The sequence below is a fragment of the Callithrix jacchus genome, chromosome 6, assembly GCF_049354715.1.
Source record: "Callithrix jacchus isolate 240 chromosome 6, calJac240_pri, whole genome shotgun sequence".
Taxonomy (NCBI): Eukaryota; Metazoa; Chordata; class Mammalia; order Primates; family Cebidae; genus Callithrix; species Callithrix jacchus.
In genome coordinates, this window is record NC_133507.1 from 153,226,821 (window position 1) to 153,249,298 (window position 22,478).

Consider the following 22,478-nt stretch of genomic DNA (forward strand, 5'->3'; position numbering starts at 1 on the left):
TCAGCCTCCGGAGTACTGGGATTACAGGCACGTGCCACCATGCCCAGCTAATTTTTTGTATTTTTAGTAGAGACGGGGTTTCACCATGTTGACCAGGATGGTCTCGATCTCTTGACCTTATGATCCACCCGCCTTGGCCTCCCAAAGTGCTGGGATTACAGGTTTGAGCCACCGCGCCTGGCAAAGCTTATGATTTTTGATGATCGAGTAGGATTCATCCTGGGGATGCAAGGCTGGTTCAACATACACAAGTCTGTAAACGTAATTCACCACATAAACAGAACCAAAGACAAAAACCACATGATTATCTCAATTGATGCAGAGAAGGCCTTTGACAAAATTCAACAGCCCTTTATGCTAAAAACCCTCAATAAACTAGGTATTGACGGAACGTATCTCAAAATAATAAAAGCTATTTACGACAAACCAACAGCCAATATCATACCGAATGGGCAAAAACTGGAAGCATTCCCTTTGAAATCTGGCACTAGACAAGGATGCCCTCTCTCACCACTCCTATTCAGTATAGTACTGGAAGTTCTAGCCAGAGCAATCAGGCAAGAAAAAGAAATAAAGAGTATTCAATTAGGAAAGGAGGAAGTCAAATTGTCTCTATTTGCAGATGACATGATTGTATATCTAAAAGACCCCTTCATCTCAGCCCAAAATCTCCTGAAACTGATAAGCAACATCAGCAAGGTCTCAGGATACAAAATCAATGTGCAAAAATCACAGGCATTCCTATACACCAATAACAGACTTAAAGAGAGCCACATCAAGAATGAACTGCCATTCACAATTGCTACAAAGAGAATAAAATACCTAGGAATACAACAAGGAACGTAAAGGACCTCTTCAAGGAGAACTACAAGCCACTGCTCAACGAAATAAGAGAGGACACAAACAGATGGAGAAACATTCCATGTTCATGGTTAGGAAGAATGAATATCGTGAAAATGGCCATACTGCCCAAAGCAATTTACAGATTCAATGCTATCCCCATCAAGCTACCAATGACCTTCTTCACAGAACTGGAAAAAAACACCTTAAACTTCATATGGAACCAAAAGAGAGCCGACATAGCCAAGTCAATTCTAAGCAAAAAGAACAAAGCGGGAGGCATCACACTACCGGACTTCTAACTATACTACAAGGCTACAGTAATCAAAACAGCATGGTACTGGTACCAAAACAGAGATATAGACCAATAGAACAGGACAGAGGCCTCAGAGGCAACACAGCATATCTACAACCATCTGATCTTTGACAAACCTGACAAAAACAAGCAAAGGGGAAAAGATTCCCTGTTTAATAAATGATGTTGGGAAAACTGGGTAGCCATGTGCAGAAAGCAGAAACTGGACCCCTTCCTGACCCCTTTCATTAAAATTAACTCCAGATGGATTAAAGAATTAAACATAAGACCTAACACCATAAAAACCCTAGAAGAAAATCTAGGCAAAGCCATTCAGGACATAGGCATAGGCAAGGACTTCATGACCTAAACACCAAAAGCATTGGCAGCAAAAGCCAAAATAGACAAATGGGACTTAATCAAACTCCACAGCTTCTGCACGGCAAAAAAAAAAAAAAAAAAACAGTCATTAGAGTGAATCGGCAACCAACAGAATGGGAAAAAAGTTTTGCAGTCTACCCATCTGACAAAGGGCTAATATCCAGAATTTACAAAGAACTAAAACAGATTTACAAGAAAAAAACAAACAAGCCCATTCAAAAGTGGGCAAAGGATATGAACAGACAATTTACAAAAGAAGACATATATGAGGCCAACAAACATATGAAAAAATGCTCATCATCACTGGTCATTAGAGAAATGCAAATCAAAACTACATTGAGATACCATCTCACGTCAGTTAGAATGGCGATCATTAAAAAATCTGGAGACAACAGATGCTGGAGAGGATGTGGAGAAATAGGAACACTTTTACAATGTTGGTGAGAGTGTAAATTAGTTCAACCATTGTGGAAAACAGTGTGGCGATTCCTCAAGGACCTAGAAATAGAAATTCCGTTTGACCCAGAAATATTATTACTGGGTATATATCCAAAGGATTATAAATCATTCTACTATAAGGACATATGCACACGAATGTTCACTGCAGCACTGTGTACCATAGCAAAGACTTGGAACCAACCCAAATGCCCATCGATGATAGACTGGACAGGGAAAATGTGGCACATATACACCATGGAATACTATGCAGCCATCAAAAACGATGAGTTTGTGTCCTTTGTAGGGACATGGATGAACCTGGAAACCATCATTCTCAGCAAACTGACACAAGAACAGAAAATCAAACACTGCATGTTCTCACTCATAGGCGGGTGTTGAACAATGAGAACACATGGACACAGGGAGGGGAGCATCACACACTGGGTTCTGTTGGGGGGAAATAGGGGAGGGACAGTGGGGGATGGGGAGTTGGGGAGAGATAGCATGGGGAGAAATGCCAGATATAGGTGAAGGGGAGGAAGGCAGCAAATCACACTGCCATCTGTGTCCCTATGCAACAATCTTACATGTTCTTCACGTGTACCCCAAAACCTAAAATGCAATAAAAAAAATAACCATTCTAGAATAAAAAAAAATATGAGCCAATATTAAAAAAAAAAGCTAAATCACTACTCTGTATCTTAGATCAAAGCAAATTCCAGATAAAGATAATAAAATCATAAAAGTATAATTCTTTCTTATAGACATTTGTTTCTTGTTAATTTAATAGTTATATTTTTATGTTGATGAAAAAACTATTCAAATAGGCAAAACAGTGGATGCAGACAATACTAGAAAGCTACTATAAGACCACTGTGACAAATGCTGGGTGTGGTGGCTCACACCTACAATCCCAGCACTTTGGGAGGCCGAGGCATGTGGATCACATCAGGTCAGGAGTTTGAAATCAGTCTGGCCAACATGGTGAAACCCTGTCTAAAATACAAAAATTAGCTGGGCGTGGTGGCAGGTACCTGTAATCCCAGCTACTTGGGAGGCTGAGGCAGCAGAATTGCTTGAATCTGGGAGGTGGAGATCGTGCCATTGCACTCAAGCCTGGGTGACAAGGGCGAGACTCCATCTCAAAAAAAACAGTTCTATGACAAATCTACCTCAGGGAAAGCAACTGAAAGTAACCATTATTAAGTGATCAAAGCAAGTTACAAAATGACAGTTATAATTCCATTTTTTAAAAAAACACATTAAACACTGGCTACATTAGAAGGCTATATTAAAATATTTACAAAGTTCACTCTAGGTGGCTGGAATTTGTAACAGGAAAATTAATACAATTTTTAAAAATGCAGCACTGCTTTTGAAGATATTCTAAACAGACATAAAGCTGGTTAAGCTTCTGGAAAGAAGGAACTGTAAGTTATTCATTTTTGTATCCTTCAAGTGTAGAGTGCCCTATACATAACAGTTACCCAACAGATCTTTGTTGAAGAAATGAAATGGGAAATGTGGGATTTACAAACATCAATCTCTAGGTCAGCTGCTTAAAATAATCAAATCATAAATATTTGCAGGAGAATCTTACTGTTCCCCAAGTAGAATTTCATTCATAACATTAATTTACAATTAGGAAATGTTATACTTTTAACAAACAAGAAAGAAATGCAAGGTTCTTAATGTGTATGAGAGCCTTGCATTTCTTGAGAGGTAGTATAGCTCAGCATAGCTCTTAACCACTATGCTATTTTAGCTTTTATGGATCTAGGATTCAGAAAAATACAAATTAAAACAAGGTATCATGTGTTGTCCAAACCAGCAAAAATAAAAAATATTGACCTAGTCAACGTGGAAAACTGAGTACTATCAACACTGTTGGTGAGAGATCATAATGATGCTCTTTTTTTTTTTTTGACAGAGTTTTGCTCTTGCTGCCCAGGCTGGAGTGCAATGGCACAATGTCGGCTCACTGCAACCTCCACTTCCTGGGTTTAAGCGATTCTTCTGTCTCAGCCTCCCGAGTAGCTGGGATTACAGGCATGTGCCACCATGATCGGCTAATGTTGTATTTTTTAGTAGAGATGGGGCTTCTCCATGTTGGTCAGGCTGGTCTCAAACTCCTGACCTCAGGTGATCTGCCCACCTCGGCCTCCCAAACTGCTGGAATTATAAGCATGAGCCACCACGCCTGGCAATGGTGCTCTTTTTGTAGTAATAAACTATTCTCACAAAAAAAGATACTCTGAAAGAGGTAGGGTAAGATGGGGTATAGGTGATATGAGAATAAAATCTTATAAGATTTTGTTTTGAAACAACTGATGGCAAGTACAAAGGCCTGTACTGAATTCACTCAGACTATACCTGATTTTTGCACACAGTATTCACTTTTACGGAGTAACTTTAATTTTTTTTTTTAAGAGTTGGGGATCTCACTATGTTGGCCAGGTTGGTCTTGAACTCCTGGCTTTGAGCGATTGTCCTACCTTGGCCTCCCAAATGCTGGGATTACAGGCATGAGCCACCAGGCCCAGCCAAGTCCTCATATTTCTATCTGTTATGGGCATATGGGCAAGCTTCTCTGTGAACAAAAGGGGCACAAATATTTATAGGGACCTTAAACACATATATTATGTTAATAACAGACCAATCCTATTATAAACTACAGTAAATCATATCATAAAGCTGTAATAGTTCAACCAAGTGTGTATAGGCACAGGAAGAGACAGATCAATGAAATAAAGAATCCAAAAATAAGCCTATGTCTTATGAAAATTTAGGATATGACAAGGATGGCATTTCAAGACAGCGAGGAAAAGATGGACTAACTACTTAGTAAATAGTAGTGGAACTAATGGCTATCCAAATAGCAGAATTACTTAGATGTCTACCACATACCAAATGTGTAAATAAATTCCAAGTGGATTAAAGAGCTAAACATTGAAAAGAGAAGAAAGAAACACATTTAGTCGATCTTGGGATAAGAAAGATCTTTTTAAACAAGAAACAAAATGCAAAAGCTAGATGGAAAATATTAATACATGTGAGGCCAGGCACGGTGGCTCACACCTGTAATCCCAGCACTTTGGAAGGCTGAGGCTGGTGGATCACAAGGTCAGGAGTTTGAGATCATCAGCCTGGCCAACCTGATGAAACCCTGTCTCTACTAAAAATACAAAAATTAGCTGAGTGTGGTGGCATGTGCCTGTAATCCCAGCTACTTGGGAGGCTGAGGAAGGAGAATTGTTTGAACCTGGAAGGTGGAAGTTGTAGTGATCCAAGACTGCGCCACTGCATTTCAAACTGGGCAACAGAGCGAGACTCTGTTTTGAAAAAATAAAATAAATTTGAAATGACAATTTTAAAATTCTGTTCAACAAAATAGGAGACAATACACTGAGAGAAAATAGTTGCAAAATACATAATAGGCAAAGGATTGGTATTAAAATATGTAAAGAACATCTACAAACAAGAAAAAGAAACAATTTAATAGTAAAATAGGCAAAAACAAAATTAACAAACAATTTACAGAGGGAAAAGAAATGGCCAAGTAGAGGAGATGTACAACGTCTTTGATAATAACAAGAAGCCAAAGCGTAATGTTTACTGTGGATCAGGTGCTTTTCTAAATGCTTTAGATATCAACTCATTTACTCTCACAACCCATGCGATAGGTACTATCATTTTCCCCATTTTACAGACAAGAAAATTGAGGTGAGGTTAAAGCAGTTGCTCATGGACACACAACTAGGAGTGCAGGGCAAGAATTCCAGTGCAGGCAGTATAGCCACAGGCCAGTATAGCTCTTAACCACTATGCTACATTACCTCTTCATGGATCTAGGAATCCAGGAGAATACCAATTAAAACAAGATCTCATTTGTTGTGCAAACTGGCAAATAAAAAAGACTGACCTAGTCAACAGGTCAACTAAGTACTATCAATATTGTTGGTGGGAGAACATAATGGTGCTCTTTTTGTAGTGATAAACTATTCTTTCAGAAACAGATACTCTGAAAGTTCAGAAAATCTATTTACCCAATAAAAAGTGGACAACAGTCAGATAGTTCCTTACTAAAACATTTTATCTTTTTTTTTTTTGAGATGGAGTTTCACTCTTGTTGCCCAGACCGGAGTGTAATGGCTCAATCTTGGCTCAAAGCAACCTCTGCCTCCTGGGTGCAAGCGATCTCCTGCCTCAGCCTCCTGAGTAGCTGGGATTGCAGGCATACACCACCACACCCAGCTAGTTTTGCATTTTTTGTAGAAACAGCATTTCTCCATGTTGGTCAGGATGGTCTCGAACACCCGACCTAAGGTGATCTGCCCACCTCAGCCTCCCAAAGTGCTGGGATGAGAGATGTGAGTCACTGCACCTGGCCAACATTAATTTTACTTTTTCCTGAAGGTAGCAGCATATCCTAACGTTCCTGCTTTTCTTTTCTCTCTTACTCCCCAGATGCCCAATAAAGACTACCAGAGGATGAGCACGCCACTGCTCTCATGCTAACTTTTTGATGTGGCTGCTTCCCTTGTGCTTTAGGATTTAATTAGCTCAGGTCAAGCTCTCCCTGAAAGCCTGTTTCTGGGTGCACTGACATCACTGAATCCGTTGATTCACTTTTCCTTCTAGTGGGCTGACACAGATTCTGCTTTCTACTCTTTCCTGTATTTGTCTCTTACCCTCTTTCTCAACAGGTTCAAGAGCCAAGACTGAAAGCGAGAAGCTCAAACTTCTTTGCTTGTTCAAAAGCCATTAAAAAGACCTTTCTTCTTTTCAGCAATATGGTTTTTCCAATCAGATGAAAACGCTGCTTCTGAAACCTCTCAACCTCTCAATTCTCCATAGTCTCTGGTTTACTGCCTACACTGCATGTTAAGTAACAATATTATTACATTGTTACTTGTTAAGTAATAACATAATTCAGGGAAAATAAAATCCATGTCATAGCTTTTCTAGCACTTTAGTCATCCCTATATACCTATATGATCCATTATGGAGAGAAACACAGAAAGGCATATGGAGGTAAAAGAGGCTGCCACTAAACCACTACATAAAAGTAACTTAAAGTTTATCACAAACGGTAGTATGCAAAGGGGATACAGCCTTTATTTTTTTAAAAAGCAAAGATCAATTTCCATTTGAAAAATCTCACTTGTACTTTTTGCACTGTGATCTAAAATGTATTACCAACTTGGTTTCTGATCATAGCAAAGCAATTAAAATTTGTAAGGATGACATGGACAATGTGAAAACACAACAGCAGACCAAGAGAACAGTGCACTAAACCTCCAAGGGAGGAGCCCAAAAGTGATGACTACCTTTTCACCGCGGGGGGAATTTAAGTTCGTTCCGCACTATAGATTACAGACAAGATGTATGAAGAGATTAAAGTCGGCAGGAGAATGGAAAATGTGAAGATACAAGTTTGCATTTTTTTCATCAGCATCATATGGTGACAGCCTAACACACTCGACGAAAACACAAAGCTTCCTTGCCACATCGAGGAGAGGTTGCAAAAGTGGCACCACAATAGGCCCGAGGCAATGATTTTTCTACCCAACTCTAGTCTACCGTGGCCCCAGCCACATCACACCTTTGCTGGACAGCTCCACCACCGCCAGGCGTTAACCACAACGACAGGAGCCAGCAAAGACACCTCGGCTAGGAGTCCCAGCGCGGCACCCCGCACCCAAGCCTACGGTCCCCATCTAGCTGGAAAGAAAACCGAGGCGCTGAGGGGGAGGCAGTAACCAATGCCTCAGAAGGCCAAGAGTGTTAAGACAAGGTCGATCTTGGATTTCTGTTTCCCCACATCCCCCAACTACTCCAGCCCTGGAAGAAGCCACAGGTTTGGAAAAGAAGTTGTGGAAACCAGACGGGGGTGGGGTGCGGTGCGGTGGGGGACCTAAGAGAGTTTTAAAAAGCACTGGTAATTGTCCCACACAAGGTCGCCCGCTCCAAGTCACCGTTCCGCGCTCCCCAGGTGGGCTTCCCGCCAGAGGGCTTCTAGTTTGAGAGATCAGCCCACCGCGCCCCCTCAGCCCTTCCCTGCGGGCCGCAGCTCCCTCCCGGCCTCTGGGTCCCGGCCGGGGATCGGAATCCAGCCGGCCTCTCTGACAGCGTTTCCGAAGCCCGGCGCCTCTAGCAGCCCCGTCCCCCAGGCTCCACCGTCCCCACCCGCCACCTCCCGGGGCTCCCGTCAACGTCCCAGTCCTTCCTCCGGACGCCCCTGGGGCCGCCTCTCGCGCCCGGTCCCTCCCGGGGCCGGGCAAGCTGTTCCTTTCCTTTCCCCTCCCGCGGCCCTTCTTCGGTGGGGCCCACCTGGCGCGGCCCCCGCCCCCTGCCAGTCTCCTCAGGGAGCGGCAATCTCCCAAGTCCTCCCGGCCCCGCCCAGCTCCCGGGCGGATACAGTTTGAAGCCCCTCAGGATCTCCCTGGCTCGCTCGTCCTTGGTTGACATGATGCGGCAGTCGCCGCCCGCGGCTTTCTCACTCTGGTTGGCGGAGCCTCGTAGACGGTGCCCAGGAGCCGAGGATGGAGCCGCAGTCCGGCCTGGAGACCTCGGGAGAGCAGCAGCAGCGGCCAAACCCGGACCGGCCTCTTTCTCCCCTCAGCTCCCGCTCCTGATCCCTTCTCCTTCCCCCAAGCCTCGAGTGCCCTCCTGGAACCAATGGAAAGCCCGCCTTGGCAATTGGCAACCCAATCAGCCAATAGGAGCGCGCAGCGGCTTCGCAGGGGGACTGTGAACGTCAATGGGAAGGGCCCACCCCGGGAAGTCCCAAAGGACATAATATTCATCTGGTGTTGTTGCCTAGAGTTTGTCCCAGCGGAGGGTTGCCTTCGGATATGCAGAGGCTTTAGGGACCTGCTCTAGCCGCTGAGCACACTAACCGGCAGCTAGTTGCACTGTGAGACGGCAGCTAGTTGCACTGTGAGATGCGACAGACTACATTTCCCAGCATGCCAGCGGTGCACTCAGGGACCACAGATCCCAGCGCACTACAAAGAGGCCTGGGGACTACAAATCCCAACATCCCCTGCACTCAGTTCCTCTGTAACTTAAGGCTCCAGTGTGCCGCGCAGTGTGCGCAAATTCATAAACCCGCCAGCTGAGTTGGTGGTTTCGGAATCCTGAGACTTGAAACCAGGCGGGAAGACCCTTCTCACCCTCCGAAGAAGATGACACCCGCAGAGAGTCACCTTCTGTTTACATGGAACTCAGACATCTTCTGCAAATCATGGTAAGGCACCAAACAACAAACAAAAACACTGATTGAACTGTGAAAGATAACAAAATGACTTCTTCAAGTCGTGCTTGTTTGTTGGTCTGAGGCGTCTTTTACGTGTTTTTCAGGGGTTTTTGCTGTATTCCTGCTTTGGATCGTGAGAGCTATGGGTTGTACACACGATATCAATACAGAAAGGGACTTTGCTAATCTACACCCTGTTTTTATGTATGAGGAAACTGAGGCCCAGAGAGGCGAAGGGATTGGTCGCAGATCACAGCAAGTTCGGGCGGAGTTAGAATTCGGCCCTAAGTCTGCTGACTTGCAGTCCGGACTCTGCACCACACTAAGGAGGTGATATTTTTAGCAGGATGGCAATGTGAATTCTTATTCTCCTTGAACGGTTTTCCCATCCAGTGTTGAAACACCCAGAGATTAGGTAGCATTTATTTGGTGATTTCTTGTAAGTAAGGGAGTGTGATATTTGTATATTTTCAGCCTAGGTATGACTTGGTGTTTTGTTCTTTGCCACTCAAAGTGACATTTAACGTGATTTCAGGAAGTAGGTAAAATTGCAGTGTGAGCCACGGTTTCCTTGGAGACCTCCTATGTCCTTCTCTTGGCCTTCCTTCCTCTGCCTGTCCTCGCTTTCACCCATCTGGGAACTCACCCAATTTTTTCTTCCATGTAATTCAACAAACATGTTTTCAGCCTATTATTTGTTAGGCCCTGAGTGGGTAAAAGGTGAAGGACATGGTCACTGCCACCAGGAAGATAAACAAAACATCTATTTAGAGAAATAAGGAGACTCCACTGAGATTCAAGATGGAGTGTGGTAAAATGGCATAAAGAAATGACATCAGAATGCTAAGGAGGCCCTGATAAAAAGATTCATTACAGCTGGCAAAAGTTTAATGAGAAGGTGACATTTGAGCTTGAATTTTTTTTTCATGTTAAAAAAGTTTTTGTTAATGAGGTGTAACGTACATACAGTAAGGGAACAGTTTTCACATAGGTATACACCCCTGTCCCTGCTGCCCAAATCAAGATAAAGAACATTTCTAGCATGCCTAGTGCTCCTTCCCAATCAGTATTACATTCTTACATATTGAGATAATCACTCTTTTGACTGTATCACCATAGATCAGTTTTGCCTGTTGTTGAATTCCAGTTAAATGTAATCATAGAGTATGTACAGTATGTGTCTGGCTTTTTAACCTTGTCAGTATTTTTGTGAAATTCATCCTTGTTGTGTGTAGCCTTTTAACTGCTGAATAGTATTCTGTTGTATGCATATATCATAATTTATCTTTCCCACTGTTGGTGGGCATTTGGGTTGTGATTTTTTTGGACTATTATTAGCAAAGCTGTAGTGAGCATTCTTACATGTATCTTTTTGTAAACACTTGCACACACTTCCAGGATAGGAATTGCTGGTGTGTAGGGAGGGTTTGCACATGATCTGTGATAGTAGACATTGCTAGTCTTTCAAAATGATTGTACCAATTTACACCTTCACCAGAAATATGAGAGTTCTAGGTGCCTCTTATCCTTGTCAACACTGGATGTTTGCTGTCAGTCTTCTTAATTTTAGCCATTCTAGCTGAATGTGGTATCTCATTAAGGTATCTATTTACGTTTTTCCTGTTGAGCACCTTTCAATGTGCTTCTTGGCTAGTTGAATGTCCTCTTTTGTGAAGTGCCCGCTCTTTTTCTGACTTTTAAAAATTGGGCTGTCTTCTTGCTGATATGTAGTTCTTTACAGTCTGGATATGGAGTTCTTTGATATATGCTTTGCAGATGTCTTTTCCAAGGTGTGGCTTGTCTTTTCATTCTCTTACTGGTGTCTTCTGAAACAAATTATTATTATTTCAAGGAATGGGGTCTCTGCTGCGTTGCTAAGGCTGGAATGCAGCGGCTATTCACAGGTACCACTACAACCTTGAACTCTTGGGATCAAGTGATCCTCCTGCCTCAGCCTCCCAAGTAGGACTATGGGCATACTCCACTGCATCTGACAAGCAGAAATTCTGTTTTTGAGATGGAGTCTTGCTCTGTGGCCTAGGCTGGAGTGCAGTGGCACAATCTAGGCTCACTGCAATATCTACCTCCCGAATTTAAGTGATTCTCTTGCCTCAACCTCCCAAGTAGTTGGGACTACAGGCTCCTACCACCACGCCTGGCTAATTTTTATATTTTTGGTAGAGACAGGGTTTCACTATGTTGGCCAGGCTGGTCTCAAACTTCTGACCTCGTGATACGCCCACCTTGGCCTCCCACAGCGCTGGGATTACAGGTGTGAGCCACCGTACTTGCCAGAAATTCTTAATTTTAACATAGTGCAAAAGTTCCATGTTTTCTATTATGGTTAGTGTTTTTTGCATTGGATTTTAGAAATCTTTGCTTGTAGAGTTGGTAGGATTTTTACAGGAATATATAAGAGCATTACAAAAAAAGAGAGCAAGCTTGAGCACAGGCCTGGTGTCTGGGAAGGAAGGTTTAAGTTGTGCCAGGCATGGGAGTTTGGACTGTGAAGCGGGTGGGGTGCAACAAAGCAAGCTCGAGGAGTTAGGAGGGAGGCACACTTTGAAGGGCTTTAACTACAGCCATGGGCTGGGTGTGGTGGCTTACACCTGTAATCTCAGCACTCTGGGAGCCAAGATGGGAGGGTCACTTGAGATCAGGAGTTGAAGACCAGTCTGAGCAACATAGTGAGACTCCATTTCTAAAAAAAATAGGAACAAATTTGCTGACTGTGGTGGCACACATCTGTAGTTTTACCTACTTGGGAGGTGGAGGTGGTAGGATCCCTTGAGCCCAGAAGTTCAAGGCTGCGGTGAGCTATGATGGTGCCACTGCACTCCAGCCTGGGTGACAGAGTAAGACTCCATCTCTTAAGAGAAAAAAACCAAAACACTAAATTCAAATTGCAAGTATGGAGTCAACATTATTCTGGAGGAAGTGGAGACATTGCTGAAATTTTTATGAAGTCCGACTAAACTCACTTGTCTTTCTCTTACTTCCATATTTGCCCCTCCTCTTCCATAGCCCTGTTCACCTAACACCAGCTCCAGACAGCTCTGGCCTCCCAGGACACAATCCTGGGTGTTATGCTCCTTCCCTCTCCCTGTATTCAACTCGTCACCAAGTCCTATAGATTCTACAGTCTAAATGTCTCAAAAAATATCACTTCTTTTTCATCCCTAATGGCCACTACCTTTGTTTTTGTTTATTTGTTTGTCTGTTTTGAGATGGAGTCTTGCTCTGTCGCCCAGGCTGGAGTGCAGTGGTGCAATCTTCGCTCACTGCAACCTCCACCTCCTGAGTTCCAGCGATTCTCATGCCTCAGCCTCCTGAGTAGTTGGGATTAGAGGTGGGTATCACCATGCCCAGCTAATTTTTGTATTTTTAGTAGAGATGGGGTTTCGCCATGTTGGCCAGGCTGGTCTTGAACTCCTGACCTCAGGTGATTTGCCCACCTCAGCCTCCCAAAGTGCTGGAATTACAGGCATGAGCCACCTCACCTGGCAGTTGCCACTACCTTTTTTTGAGATCTCACAATCTTTTATCTAGAATAAATCAGTCACCTCACTGGAGGTTTTCCCTGCCTTCAGTTCTCTCCACATCCAATCCATTCCTATAGCCCCTAGCATGATCACTCTAAAAAGGCAATTATTCATACCTCTTCTTAGCTTAAAAAGCCTAAGTAGTTCCCCAGTACCTGGCATGTGGATTCCAAGACCCTTGATGACCTGACTCCAGTTGTGTACTCATTTCTCACACTTGAACCCTGGGTTCAAGCCACTCTGGGTTTCTTTTTGATGTTAGTATATGCTGCACCGTGCAAGCCTGTGACAATGGCCACTACCTGCCTTTTTTCCACTTTTTGCCTATTTTTACTTCCCCAACCTCTTCTCTTCTGTGCTTCCAAACTGTTGTCATATCTTCCTCATAGCATTTAACACATTGGAGCTTTTGAGGGTAAGAACCTTGTTTTATCTTCATATAACTTTCTAGGACCTAATAGGTGCTAAAGAAATGTTTTTGAATAAATGAATGAATGGGTTGGTGCGAGGCGCCTTTGCATCTGTCCTATCTCATTTCTGCATTCTAATGCACAATAGGCAAATAGGGCTTTTTTCTCTCATTTTCAAGACCTGAAAGACTGGTGTATACAAGAATCAGTTTAAGTGTTCAATTACGTGGCATTTCTTAGCCATCTTCTCAGAGGAGTTGGTAAGCACCAGATGCAACGCTATCAATGACATTTTGGTCACAGAACATTGTTGGCGCAACCCATCTCTTGCTTATTTTAAAACATTTTCTGAATAGAGATCTAGAACATGGGCTTCGGCCTCAGATAGCTTGGGTTCCAAAGCAAGCTTTGCCACTTTCTGACTTTTGGACTTAGTTAACTCACCTGAAAAATGGGAAAAATAATACTAGCCATAGTTACGAGAATTCAACGAGATAATGCATGTACAGCACGTGGCACATGGAAAAACGCTCAATAAGGGGTGGGTAGTAGGCTTAATATATCTCCGTCCCCAGGGGTAGCGCAGTCGTCATGGGGAGCTCCTGAGAGAGTGCAGCCTAAGGGGAGGTTTTGGAGCCCGGGATGGCGGAGGCGACGATTGGGCGGCAGTGCGGGCTAGGCCTCATTCCTCTCCTCTGGCCCCTAGCCTGGTTCCCGGGCTGCAGCCTCTTACCCGCCACCTCGCCCCTACTTCCCCACCCGAGGTCGAAGGCTGTGAACGCGGCGGGGGGAACCTTGAGTGGGCGGAACGCGAGTGCAACGGTGGGAGGCTTCCGGAGGAGCTGCACGGGCGACGGGTCGGCGGAGGCAGAAAAGCGCCGGACGCCGGGCTGATCATGGACGCTTGACAACCTGCGGGCAAGCGCCGGGAGGCCGAGCCAGCGACTCAGAGGACCGAGAGGTGGCGCGGACAGGTAGGGGCTAGCGAGAGGGTGGGCCGAACGGGGCCGGCGTTCCAAGATCGGCCGCACCATCCGGCTTAACGCCCGGCGCAGAGGAAGCCCGCGGCCGTGCCGCCCCGCCTCCGCCTTAGGGAGCGCGCCCCGTGGCTCCTCACTCCACGCCTGCGGCCCAGCTTGGAACAGACCGCCCGCCCTGAAGTCTGCTGCAGCTTGCGACCCTCAGCTTCAGCGCTGTGGCTGCCTTCGCTCTCCTACCCCCAAAGGCTGCCCGTTTGCCCCACTCCGGTCCATCAAAATAGCGCCCTCCCCTGACGGGAATTTCTCTCTGCTCTGTGCCTAGCCTCCTCTGTCCCTCCCACTCCAGAAGACAGCGACATCTCCTTACATTCTCTGCGCCCACAAGCTTTGCTCTTTTAAGTCGAGATCTTTTGAAGGGACCGAAGTTTCTATTTCCCTACCGCCTTTCTACCTCTACCTCCTTCCATTCAGTCTCTTGGCAGAGATCCCCATCTGTCTCTTCACATGGGTCCACTTGGAAGGGCCATTTCGCTCCTCCTCTCTTTGACCGCCACCGACCCTCCTTTCTTCCCTGCTCCTTTCCTTCTTCCTCGTATCCTCTCCCCTTCTCTTTCCCCTTTCCCTTCTTTCCTCAAAACCCGTTGTTCCCTAGCACTTCACTTTTTTTTTTTTTCCTGTGTCTGGCCGGACCTTCTTAGGTAATCTATCCTAAGTGAGGCGTCATACTTGTTTCTCTAATACTGTGAAAGGGCTGCTATTCTGTGTACCTGCTTCCACAAAACTTAGTTTCTCTTGCACCAAACTATTCTTCGAATTATTCTTTGCTCCACTGTACTATACCGTCTTTTGTTCATTTTGTCAGCGGTGCTCCAGTATGTATCATTCTTGGAGGAGAAATCTTACCTGGAACTCCTGTACACTCAGCTTGAAAGTAGATTACATAATTGAGGGACCCTCCTGTACCTAATGTCTTCGGAGGGGTGATACAGTATTTTCATTGTTTTCTCAAATCTTGAGGTTTTGTACACATTCTGCAGCCACGTTTGTTTAAAATGTCATTTATTAGGAGGAGGCCGAATGCAGGGATTTTCCTCCATGGTCTTACACAGCATTCATGTTCATAGCTTGAATATGTCGCTGCTTTTCTTTCAAAATGATGTCTTCCTTTTCCTATGCTTACCTGACATGATAAGACATCTTTCTTGTCTAATTTTTGTGTGTTTCTTATCTGTGTCTGGCTGGATGGGATTCTGATGATACAGTGGGAGCTGTAACTGATTGCTTTTGCTTACATCTGGTGCCTCTGTGTTTGGGCAGTATCCTCCATTTCTTAACCAGAATCTATAAACGAGGTGGATATAAAACAGCTGCTGAGAAACTCCTGTGTTTTTCTTTAGGTCTTGATCAGGTTTAAGGATTTAGAAGGTGTTGCCTCTAGAGGAGGGCAGGTAGAAGTGAAATGACTTTTTAAAAGTGTGTTTCAAACATCAGAATTTAGGATAAGATCCTTTTAACTCCAAGTTGAACTCCACGCATCTCACAAGGTGGTATTGCATCTGGACTCAGGAACTGTTTTTCTTTTTCTGAGACAGTCTTGGTCTGTTGCCCAGGCTGGAGTGCAGAGGCTTGATCTTGGCTCACTGCAACCTCCACCTCCTGGGTTCAAGTGATTCTCAAGCCACAGCCTTTCAAGTAGCTGGGACTACAGGTGTCCGCCACTAGCCTGGCTAATTTTTGTATTTTTAGTAGAGATGGGGTTTCGCCATGTTGGCCAGGCTGGTCTCGAACTCCTGACCTCAGGTGATCCACCTGACTCGGCCTCCCAAAGTGCTGGGATTACAGGCATGAGCCACCACACCTGGCCTGTTTTTTATTTGTGAATACTATAAAATTAAAGTATTCTGGTGTTTGATCCAGCACTAAATAGGCATGGACTTTGCAAAAGTGAAGGAAGAATGACTGACACACTTTTCTTTTGGGCAGATTTCAAGGCCAGAGAATGGCAGGGGAACAGAAACCCTCAAGTAACCTCCTGGAGCAGTTTATTTTACTAGCCAAAGGTACCAGTGGCTCAGCCCTCACTGCTCTCATAAGCCAGGTCTTAGAGGCCCCTGGAGTGTATGTCTTTGGAGAACTTCTGGAACTGGCCAATGTGCAGGAGGTAAGAACGGTTTTCAATTTCTCTTTGTTCTAAGCCTTTCTGTAATCGTCCAGGTTTCCGAAGAATTTCAGTGCTGGAGTATTGTGAACCTGTGAGGTACCCTGTTGAGAGGAGGATGGGAACTGGTGGGGCAGGGGAAGAGATTGAGAGGATTGTCCTTGGCTCCTTTGATCCAGTATTTTCATCTGACCTTGGGTAAAATTAGATTGTTGCTAATAATGATCTAAAAGATAGTAAAAAAGTCAAATTGGTCCTGACAAATTAGAAAAGTACTAAAAGCATGGGCTGATGTTTAATCAAGGTAGATTCAGGCATTCGTAGGGACTAGAAATCTCCAGTGCGGTATCAATCAGGAAGATTGGTCAGGGACATACACAGCAGAAACTTACTGCTGTTGTATGTAAAAAAGGACATGAGTAGGAGTATATTGTTCTTGTGGAAAAGGGCAGTGTTGTGCTAAAGTAGATGTGTTAGATATGACATGAAAAGCTAGAATAGTTCATTTTACTTGTTTGCTTGTTATTAAAACATTGGGTATCCAGTTTTGGTTATTGTGCCTCAAAAATGAGAAGATCCATTGAACAGATGGAACAAGGAGATGTAAAGCAATCTGTACTTCTCAACCTCTACTTCCCACTTTGAACCCTTTTATTTATTTATATTTATTCACTTACTTGAGAAAAGTCTGTGAGCATCTTTATTGCTTTGTGGGGTAGAGGGTGGTGCTCAGGAGCTTTTGGTGGATTGGTAGGGAAGGTCCCCTTCCTCTTCACTGTCACAGTTTTCTGGCTGTGTGGGCTGGTGCTGGCTCTGTGGATGGCTGCCATGCACAGATGTGGGTGGTGGTACTTCTTGTGGAGCATGCGCTGGATGCTGTTGAGAGCGGCCCTGGAATTCTTGGTGGTGGCGATTTGCATATAGGACGTGGTTTTCTTTCTTTGGGCAGTTTATCACCTTCATGACCACCACGACACCTTTGCTGTTGGCTCCACACCCACAGTCAGTTTTAACAGGAGTTTCGGTGAATTAGCCAGTTGTAACCAAAGGAATTGCTGGCCTTCAGGTCTGAGTGCAGTGCTGTGTGTGTGTATATTCTTCTTGATGAGGAAACTGGAGCAGTTCCCCACAGCCCAGCCATTTCGGATGCCCACACATGGCTCCTCTACCAGTGATGGTCAGAGAGAAGAGCCACTTTTACCTTTTCACTGTAAGTTTGTATTTCATGGCAGGTTTGCTTGCCACACTATACGCTCTGTGAGGATCAGGTCTGTAGTGCTCACCGTTATTTCTTCAGAGCTGAATAGCCTGACACACAGTAGGCTTTCGATAGTAATTTCATTTACCAGAAGTGGAAAATGAGCTTTATGAAGAAAATTTGTGAGAACTGGGTTCGTTTTTCAACACAAGAGATTACCAAGGGGTAATGTGTTCCTTCAGGTTCATGGAAATACTGCATGAATATGCCGAGTAGTTGTTGTGTAACTGTGGAAGATTAAGAGGAGATGGATGGAAATTAAAGCCTGAAAGACCTTATTGATTTAGGCCAGTGGGAGAAGTTTTGGAGTATGTACTCTGGAGAAAATACTCTTTTCTGGTTCGTTTTGTTAATTATGTGTCTGAAACGTGGGGCTAGATTGGATAGTCTTTACCAGGTTTCTCCTCACTCTGATTCAGGGACTTTAGGAGGTTTCTGGTAACCTGAGGTATTAGGATGCTGGAGTTCTCCATAGGGTGCTTAGCAGACCACCTTTATCTCCCCATACTTTGCGTTTTTCCATATGTGGGCTGAGAATAAGCTGGTTGCTTTTCAGTGATCTGAAATTATAGATGAATTTCTTGGAACCTTTTTTTCTTAATGGCCAAAATTGAGTAGTATCGCTATTGCTGTCTGTAGAATACCACTTGCTATTTCTGTTTAGAGTTTACTGAGCTTAGTAAGTTGGAAGGGTAAAAGGAGCATGTTTGTGATTAAAAAAAAAAAAATCAGTCATGGTAATTGACAGCAGAGAAGTTCCAGGCAGAACAGTGGATCTTTTTGTTTTTCTTCTACACATGGCTTTTTGCCATTAGCATCAGTGAAGAGTAAGTAATTTTAATGAACATTTTATTTGGGGCAGACAGATATACTGGTTTTCTCTCCCAGCCTGGCTTTCTGTCTCAGCCTGGCTTTCTCTTATATCTTATGATATGCTGGTCTCTCCCAGGGTTCATAGTCCACATGTAGTCCTGAAACTTGGAACCAATCATGGGCTTTGTTCACTTTGGGTTGGTAACAGCTCATACTATACTTGCCAACCTGGTATGTAGACAGGGCTGCTCCAGTCTTTGTTTTGATGCAAACAGAATCTTGAGAAGATTTGAACTGCTTCCAGTGCTTAATGCTTTGTATGTGTGTGAGAGAGAAAAGCAATTCCTTGGGCAAGCTCTGTGGAAAGTAAAACAGTAGCCTGATACTCAGAGAGAAATTAAAGTTGGGGCTTTAATAATCTTGTTTATTTTTTCCTGAAGAGTTAGAGTCAGAAGAAACCTGAGGGGCCAAGTAATCAAATAGTACAGAATAAATAGCCATGGCATCTTTGACACATGCTCACCCATCAATAGTGATTGGTAGACAGTTTGGTCTGTGGTGAACTTTTTTTTTCCTCCTCAGCTTGCAGAAGGAGCTAATGCTGCTTATTTGCAGTTGTTGAACCTGTTTGCCTATGGGACATACCCAGATTACATAGGTGAGTTGGTGAAGATCCTTCAAAAGACTTGTCTTAATTATGTTGCTCAGTTTGGGAGACCATCAAGTTTGAGATATAAAGCATGGGGTAGTGGGGAGACTTCTTGACCTGGCTGCCTCCCATTTTGTTGTGCCTGGTAGGTGACCTCACAAAGAGAATTTTCCTTGTCACCTTTTATATTCTAGTGGGTAAAATGGAGACTGTGTGGCTGGGTGCAGTGGCTTTAATCGCAGCACTTTGGGAGGCCAAGGCGGGCAGATCACCTGAGGTCGGGAGTTCGAGATCAGCCTGACCAACACGGAGAAACCCAGTCTCTACTAAAAATGCAAAAAATTAGCTGGGCGTAGTACCACATGCCTGTAATCCCAGCTACTGGGGAGGCTGAGGCAGGAGAATCGCTTGAACCTGGGAGGCGGAGGTTGTGGTAAGCCAAGATCGTGCCATTGCACTTCAGTCTGGGCAACAAGAGTGAAACTCCATCTCAAAAAAAAAGAAAAAAATAATGGGAACTGTGTGTGCTCATCCACAAATGGAGCCCTTGTTTTCCAGATGAGATTCTTGAGGACTGGTGTTTGTAGGGCTCTTGGAGTGCTATGAAGTGTCAGAATACACACCTGTAGAATATTTTAACATTTTAAATATTATCAAGATAATATCAGCATATTGAAGAAAATTTGGAAAATAGATTTTTAAAAAGTCACCATAGGCTGGGTGTGGTGGCTCATGCTGTAATCCTAGCACTTTGGGAGGCTGAGGCAGGCAGATCACTTGAGGTCAGGAGTTCGACACCAGCCTGGCCAACATGGTGAAACACCGTCTTTACTAAAAATATAAAAATTAGCTGGGCTTGGTGGTGGGCGCTTGTAATCCCATCTACTCAGGCAGTTGAGGCAGCAGAATTGCTTGAACCTGGGAGAAGGAGATTGTAGTAAGCTGAGATTGCACCACTATACTCCAGCCTGGGTGACACAGTGAGACTCAGTCTCAAATAAATAAATAAATAAATAAATAAATAAAAGTCACTTACTATTGTGTCTCCATCAAACATTTGGATGCTGGACTTTTTTGTGCCCCTTCCGTTTGTGTTTTGTATTACATAGGTATAACTATGTATACAATTTTATGTCTTGCTTGTCTCCTACTTATAGTCATCCATGTTTTACATCTTTGTAATCATTTTTAATATTTCAAATCTAATGCTTTATAATCTAGCCTATTTTCTATTGTAGAGCATTTGAGTCATTTTAAATTAGAATCTTAAATACTAGGAATGAGATACTTGTATATCCAACCACTAACTTACCTTCTATCCAAACCATTTTTTTCTGGCTTTCCTACCCTTTTTTAATGGTTTGACAGTAGCCTGATACTCAGGGCCTTCTCTGCGATATCCCTGACTTCTCCTCCTTTCTCCGTGGTCACTTCTACTTTGTGGTGCTGTCAGATCGGACAGTTGGCCACTTCCTGGTACACTACATTTTTTTCTGATCTTCCCTTTGTTCCACTGAGTGTATTCTATTCTTCTATCTTTGCTTACTAAAGAGAGCACTTTGGGAAGCTGAGGTGGGCGAATCACGAGATTGAGACCATCCTGGCCAACATGGTGAAATTCCACCTCCACTAAAAATACAAAGAAAAAATTAGCTGGGCACAGTGGCGCACACCTGTAGTCGCAGCTACTCAGGAGGCTGAGGCAGGAGAATTGCTTGAACCCAGCAGGCAGAGATTGCAGTGAGCTGAGATCGTGCCACTGCATTACAGCCTGGGTGACAGTGCGAGACTTCGTCTCAAAATAAAAAAAAGAGGCAGCATTGTGCAGACTCTGTTACCAGACTGCCCGTTGTTAGTCTGGCTCCACTTCTACTAGTTTTGTGTTCTTTGACTAAGTAATCTTAATTTCCTCATCTGTAAAGTAGGAGTAACAGTACAAGTCCATTATTCCTTACCTACACTCCTTGAGGGTAGATGTTTCAGAATTTAGAATTTTGGGGACTTTAAAAAGTTAATGTGATGCCCATGCCTCTTTATGTAACATTTTCAGAAGAATGTGGGCAGTTAAACACATTCATAATTTTGCAGCAAAACAGGTGAATATTCACAAGTGGGACAAAAAGCCTATCTTGATTCAGGTCAGAAATTCCCACCAGATGAATTTCAGCACCATGCTTAAGAAAAAAAAATTAGTTTGGATTCAGCTTTTTGGAATCCAGAATTGTGTTTAAGGAATTGATGACACATGGAGTCTTGTGGGGTTCTTGTGAAGATGAACTGGATGTGTGGATCTGTGTGATCCACAAGATGTAAAGCTTGCTATTTATGTTAGCTGCTGCAGCTGCTGTTATTATCATTTATGGTTATTACTGAAATTTTATCTCTTCCTCAAGGCTCAACTCAAACTCCATCTCTTCCATGAACTCTTTCTTTTTATTTCCTGTACCTCCCAAATGATACTTTTCTCTTTCCCTCTCTCTCTTCCTTTTCATCCTCTACCTCCTCCCCATCCCTCTCCTCTCTTCTGGTAGCTTGTACCTTTTTTCTGGTAGTTCTGCCTTGCATATGTAGCTATTGAAACATTTGATTTTAAGACTGAGGACAAGTCCAGGGCCATTAAGTTGCACACCTCCAAGTGGTTGGTGGCCCTGGAGTTGTGCCATGCAGCAGCCCTGGCAAAGCCCATCTTATTTATCCTTGGTTCTTCTCAAGACAGAGCATTGCACATAACAGATGCTCAATAAAGATGTGTTTAACTTAATTGATTGTCACAAGGGGCACAAATAGTATTCCATTAAGATAATTGCCACATCATTTTGTTTGTTCAGTGTTTAGGAGATTAAACTTGGTGTGTAGAGACCGAGACTTTTCTTTGGAAGTATATGGTCTTCCAAAGAAGATGGCAGTGTTTGCCAAATGAATAAGTGCAAAGTCATGATAGTGATTCAGTAGTAGATTTGGTATGGGAGTTGGTGAGCTTATTCCATAAAAGAAATCCTAATTTTATTTTATGTCTTGATTTTTGTGGTGGGTGGGACCGAGCAGCCAACAAGGAGAGCCTGCCAGAACTGAGCACAGCTCAGCAGAACAAGCTGAAGCATCTTACCATCGTGAGCTTGGCATCAAGAATGAAGGTACGGTCCTCGCCTGTCTTCCTTTTCACCCCAAGTCAGCTGTCTCACTGGCATCAATGAGGGAAGTCCCAGCTGCACACAAGAGAGTCACATCATTAATGCATAAAATTTGTTTTACAGAGGAAAAGATAAAATGGTGTAGACAAGTACTCCCCATTCCATAGAGGAATCGTATGTGGCATGCTGTGGTACCTCATGTGGGATGAGCATTTTCCCATATTAAGGGGAGACTGCTGTTAAAGATAGACATTTTTCAAATAGCAAGGCATCTCAAGGCAAGTTAATAACTATCTGTTGCTCAGTGAACAGTGAACTCTGC

General features: G+C 43.7%; 2 protein-coding genes across 11 annotated transcripts in view; one reads left to right on the forward strand and one right to left on the reverse strand.

Moving 5' to 3' along the window:
- Positions 1-8,609, reverse strand: part of PDE6D (phosphodiesterase 6D) — a 65,562-nt gene extending 56,953 nt beyond the window's left edge. For both annotated transcript variants that reach the window (XM_008999694.5, XM_002749890.7), the window contains exon 1: positions 8,376-8,609. In XM_008999694.5, the coding sequence (XP_008997942.1) occupies positions 8,376-8,425 (50 nt within the window). In that variant the 5' untranslated portion in view covers positions 8,426-8,609. The remainder of the gene's footprint in view (positions 1-8,375) is intronic.
- A 442-nt stretch (positions 8,610-9,051) lies between these two features.
- COPS7B (COP9 signalosome subunit 7B) overlaps positions 9,052-22,478 on the forward strand; it is a 28,212-nt gene continuing 14,785 nt past the window's right edge. The window contains exons 1-6 of one of the 9 annotated variants that reach the window (XM_078328816.1): positions 9,052-9,206; positions 9,320-9,545; positions 13,874-14,141; positions 16,131-16,308; positions 18,959-19,034; positions 22,071-22,159. In XM_078328816.1, the coding sequence (XP_078184942.1) occupies positions 16,147-16,308; positions 18,959-19,034; positions 22,071-22,159 (327 nt within the window). In that variant the 5' untranslated portion in view covers positions 9,052-9,206; positions 9,320-9,545; positions 13,874-14,141; positions 16,131-16,146. Of the gene's footprint in view, positions 9,207-9,319; positions 9,546-13,873; positions 14,142-16,101; positions 16,309-18,956; positions 19,459-22,049; positions 22,160-22,478 lie in introns of those variants that run through there. The other 8 variants (XM_078328815.1, XM_078328817.1, XM_008999696.5 and 5 more) reach the window with 8 other exon arrangements.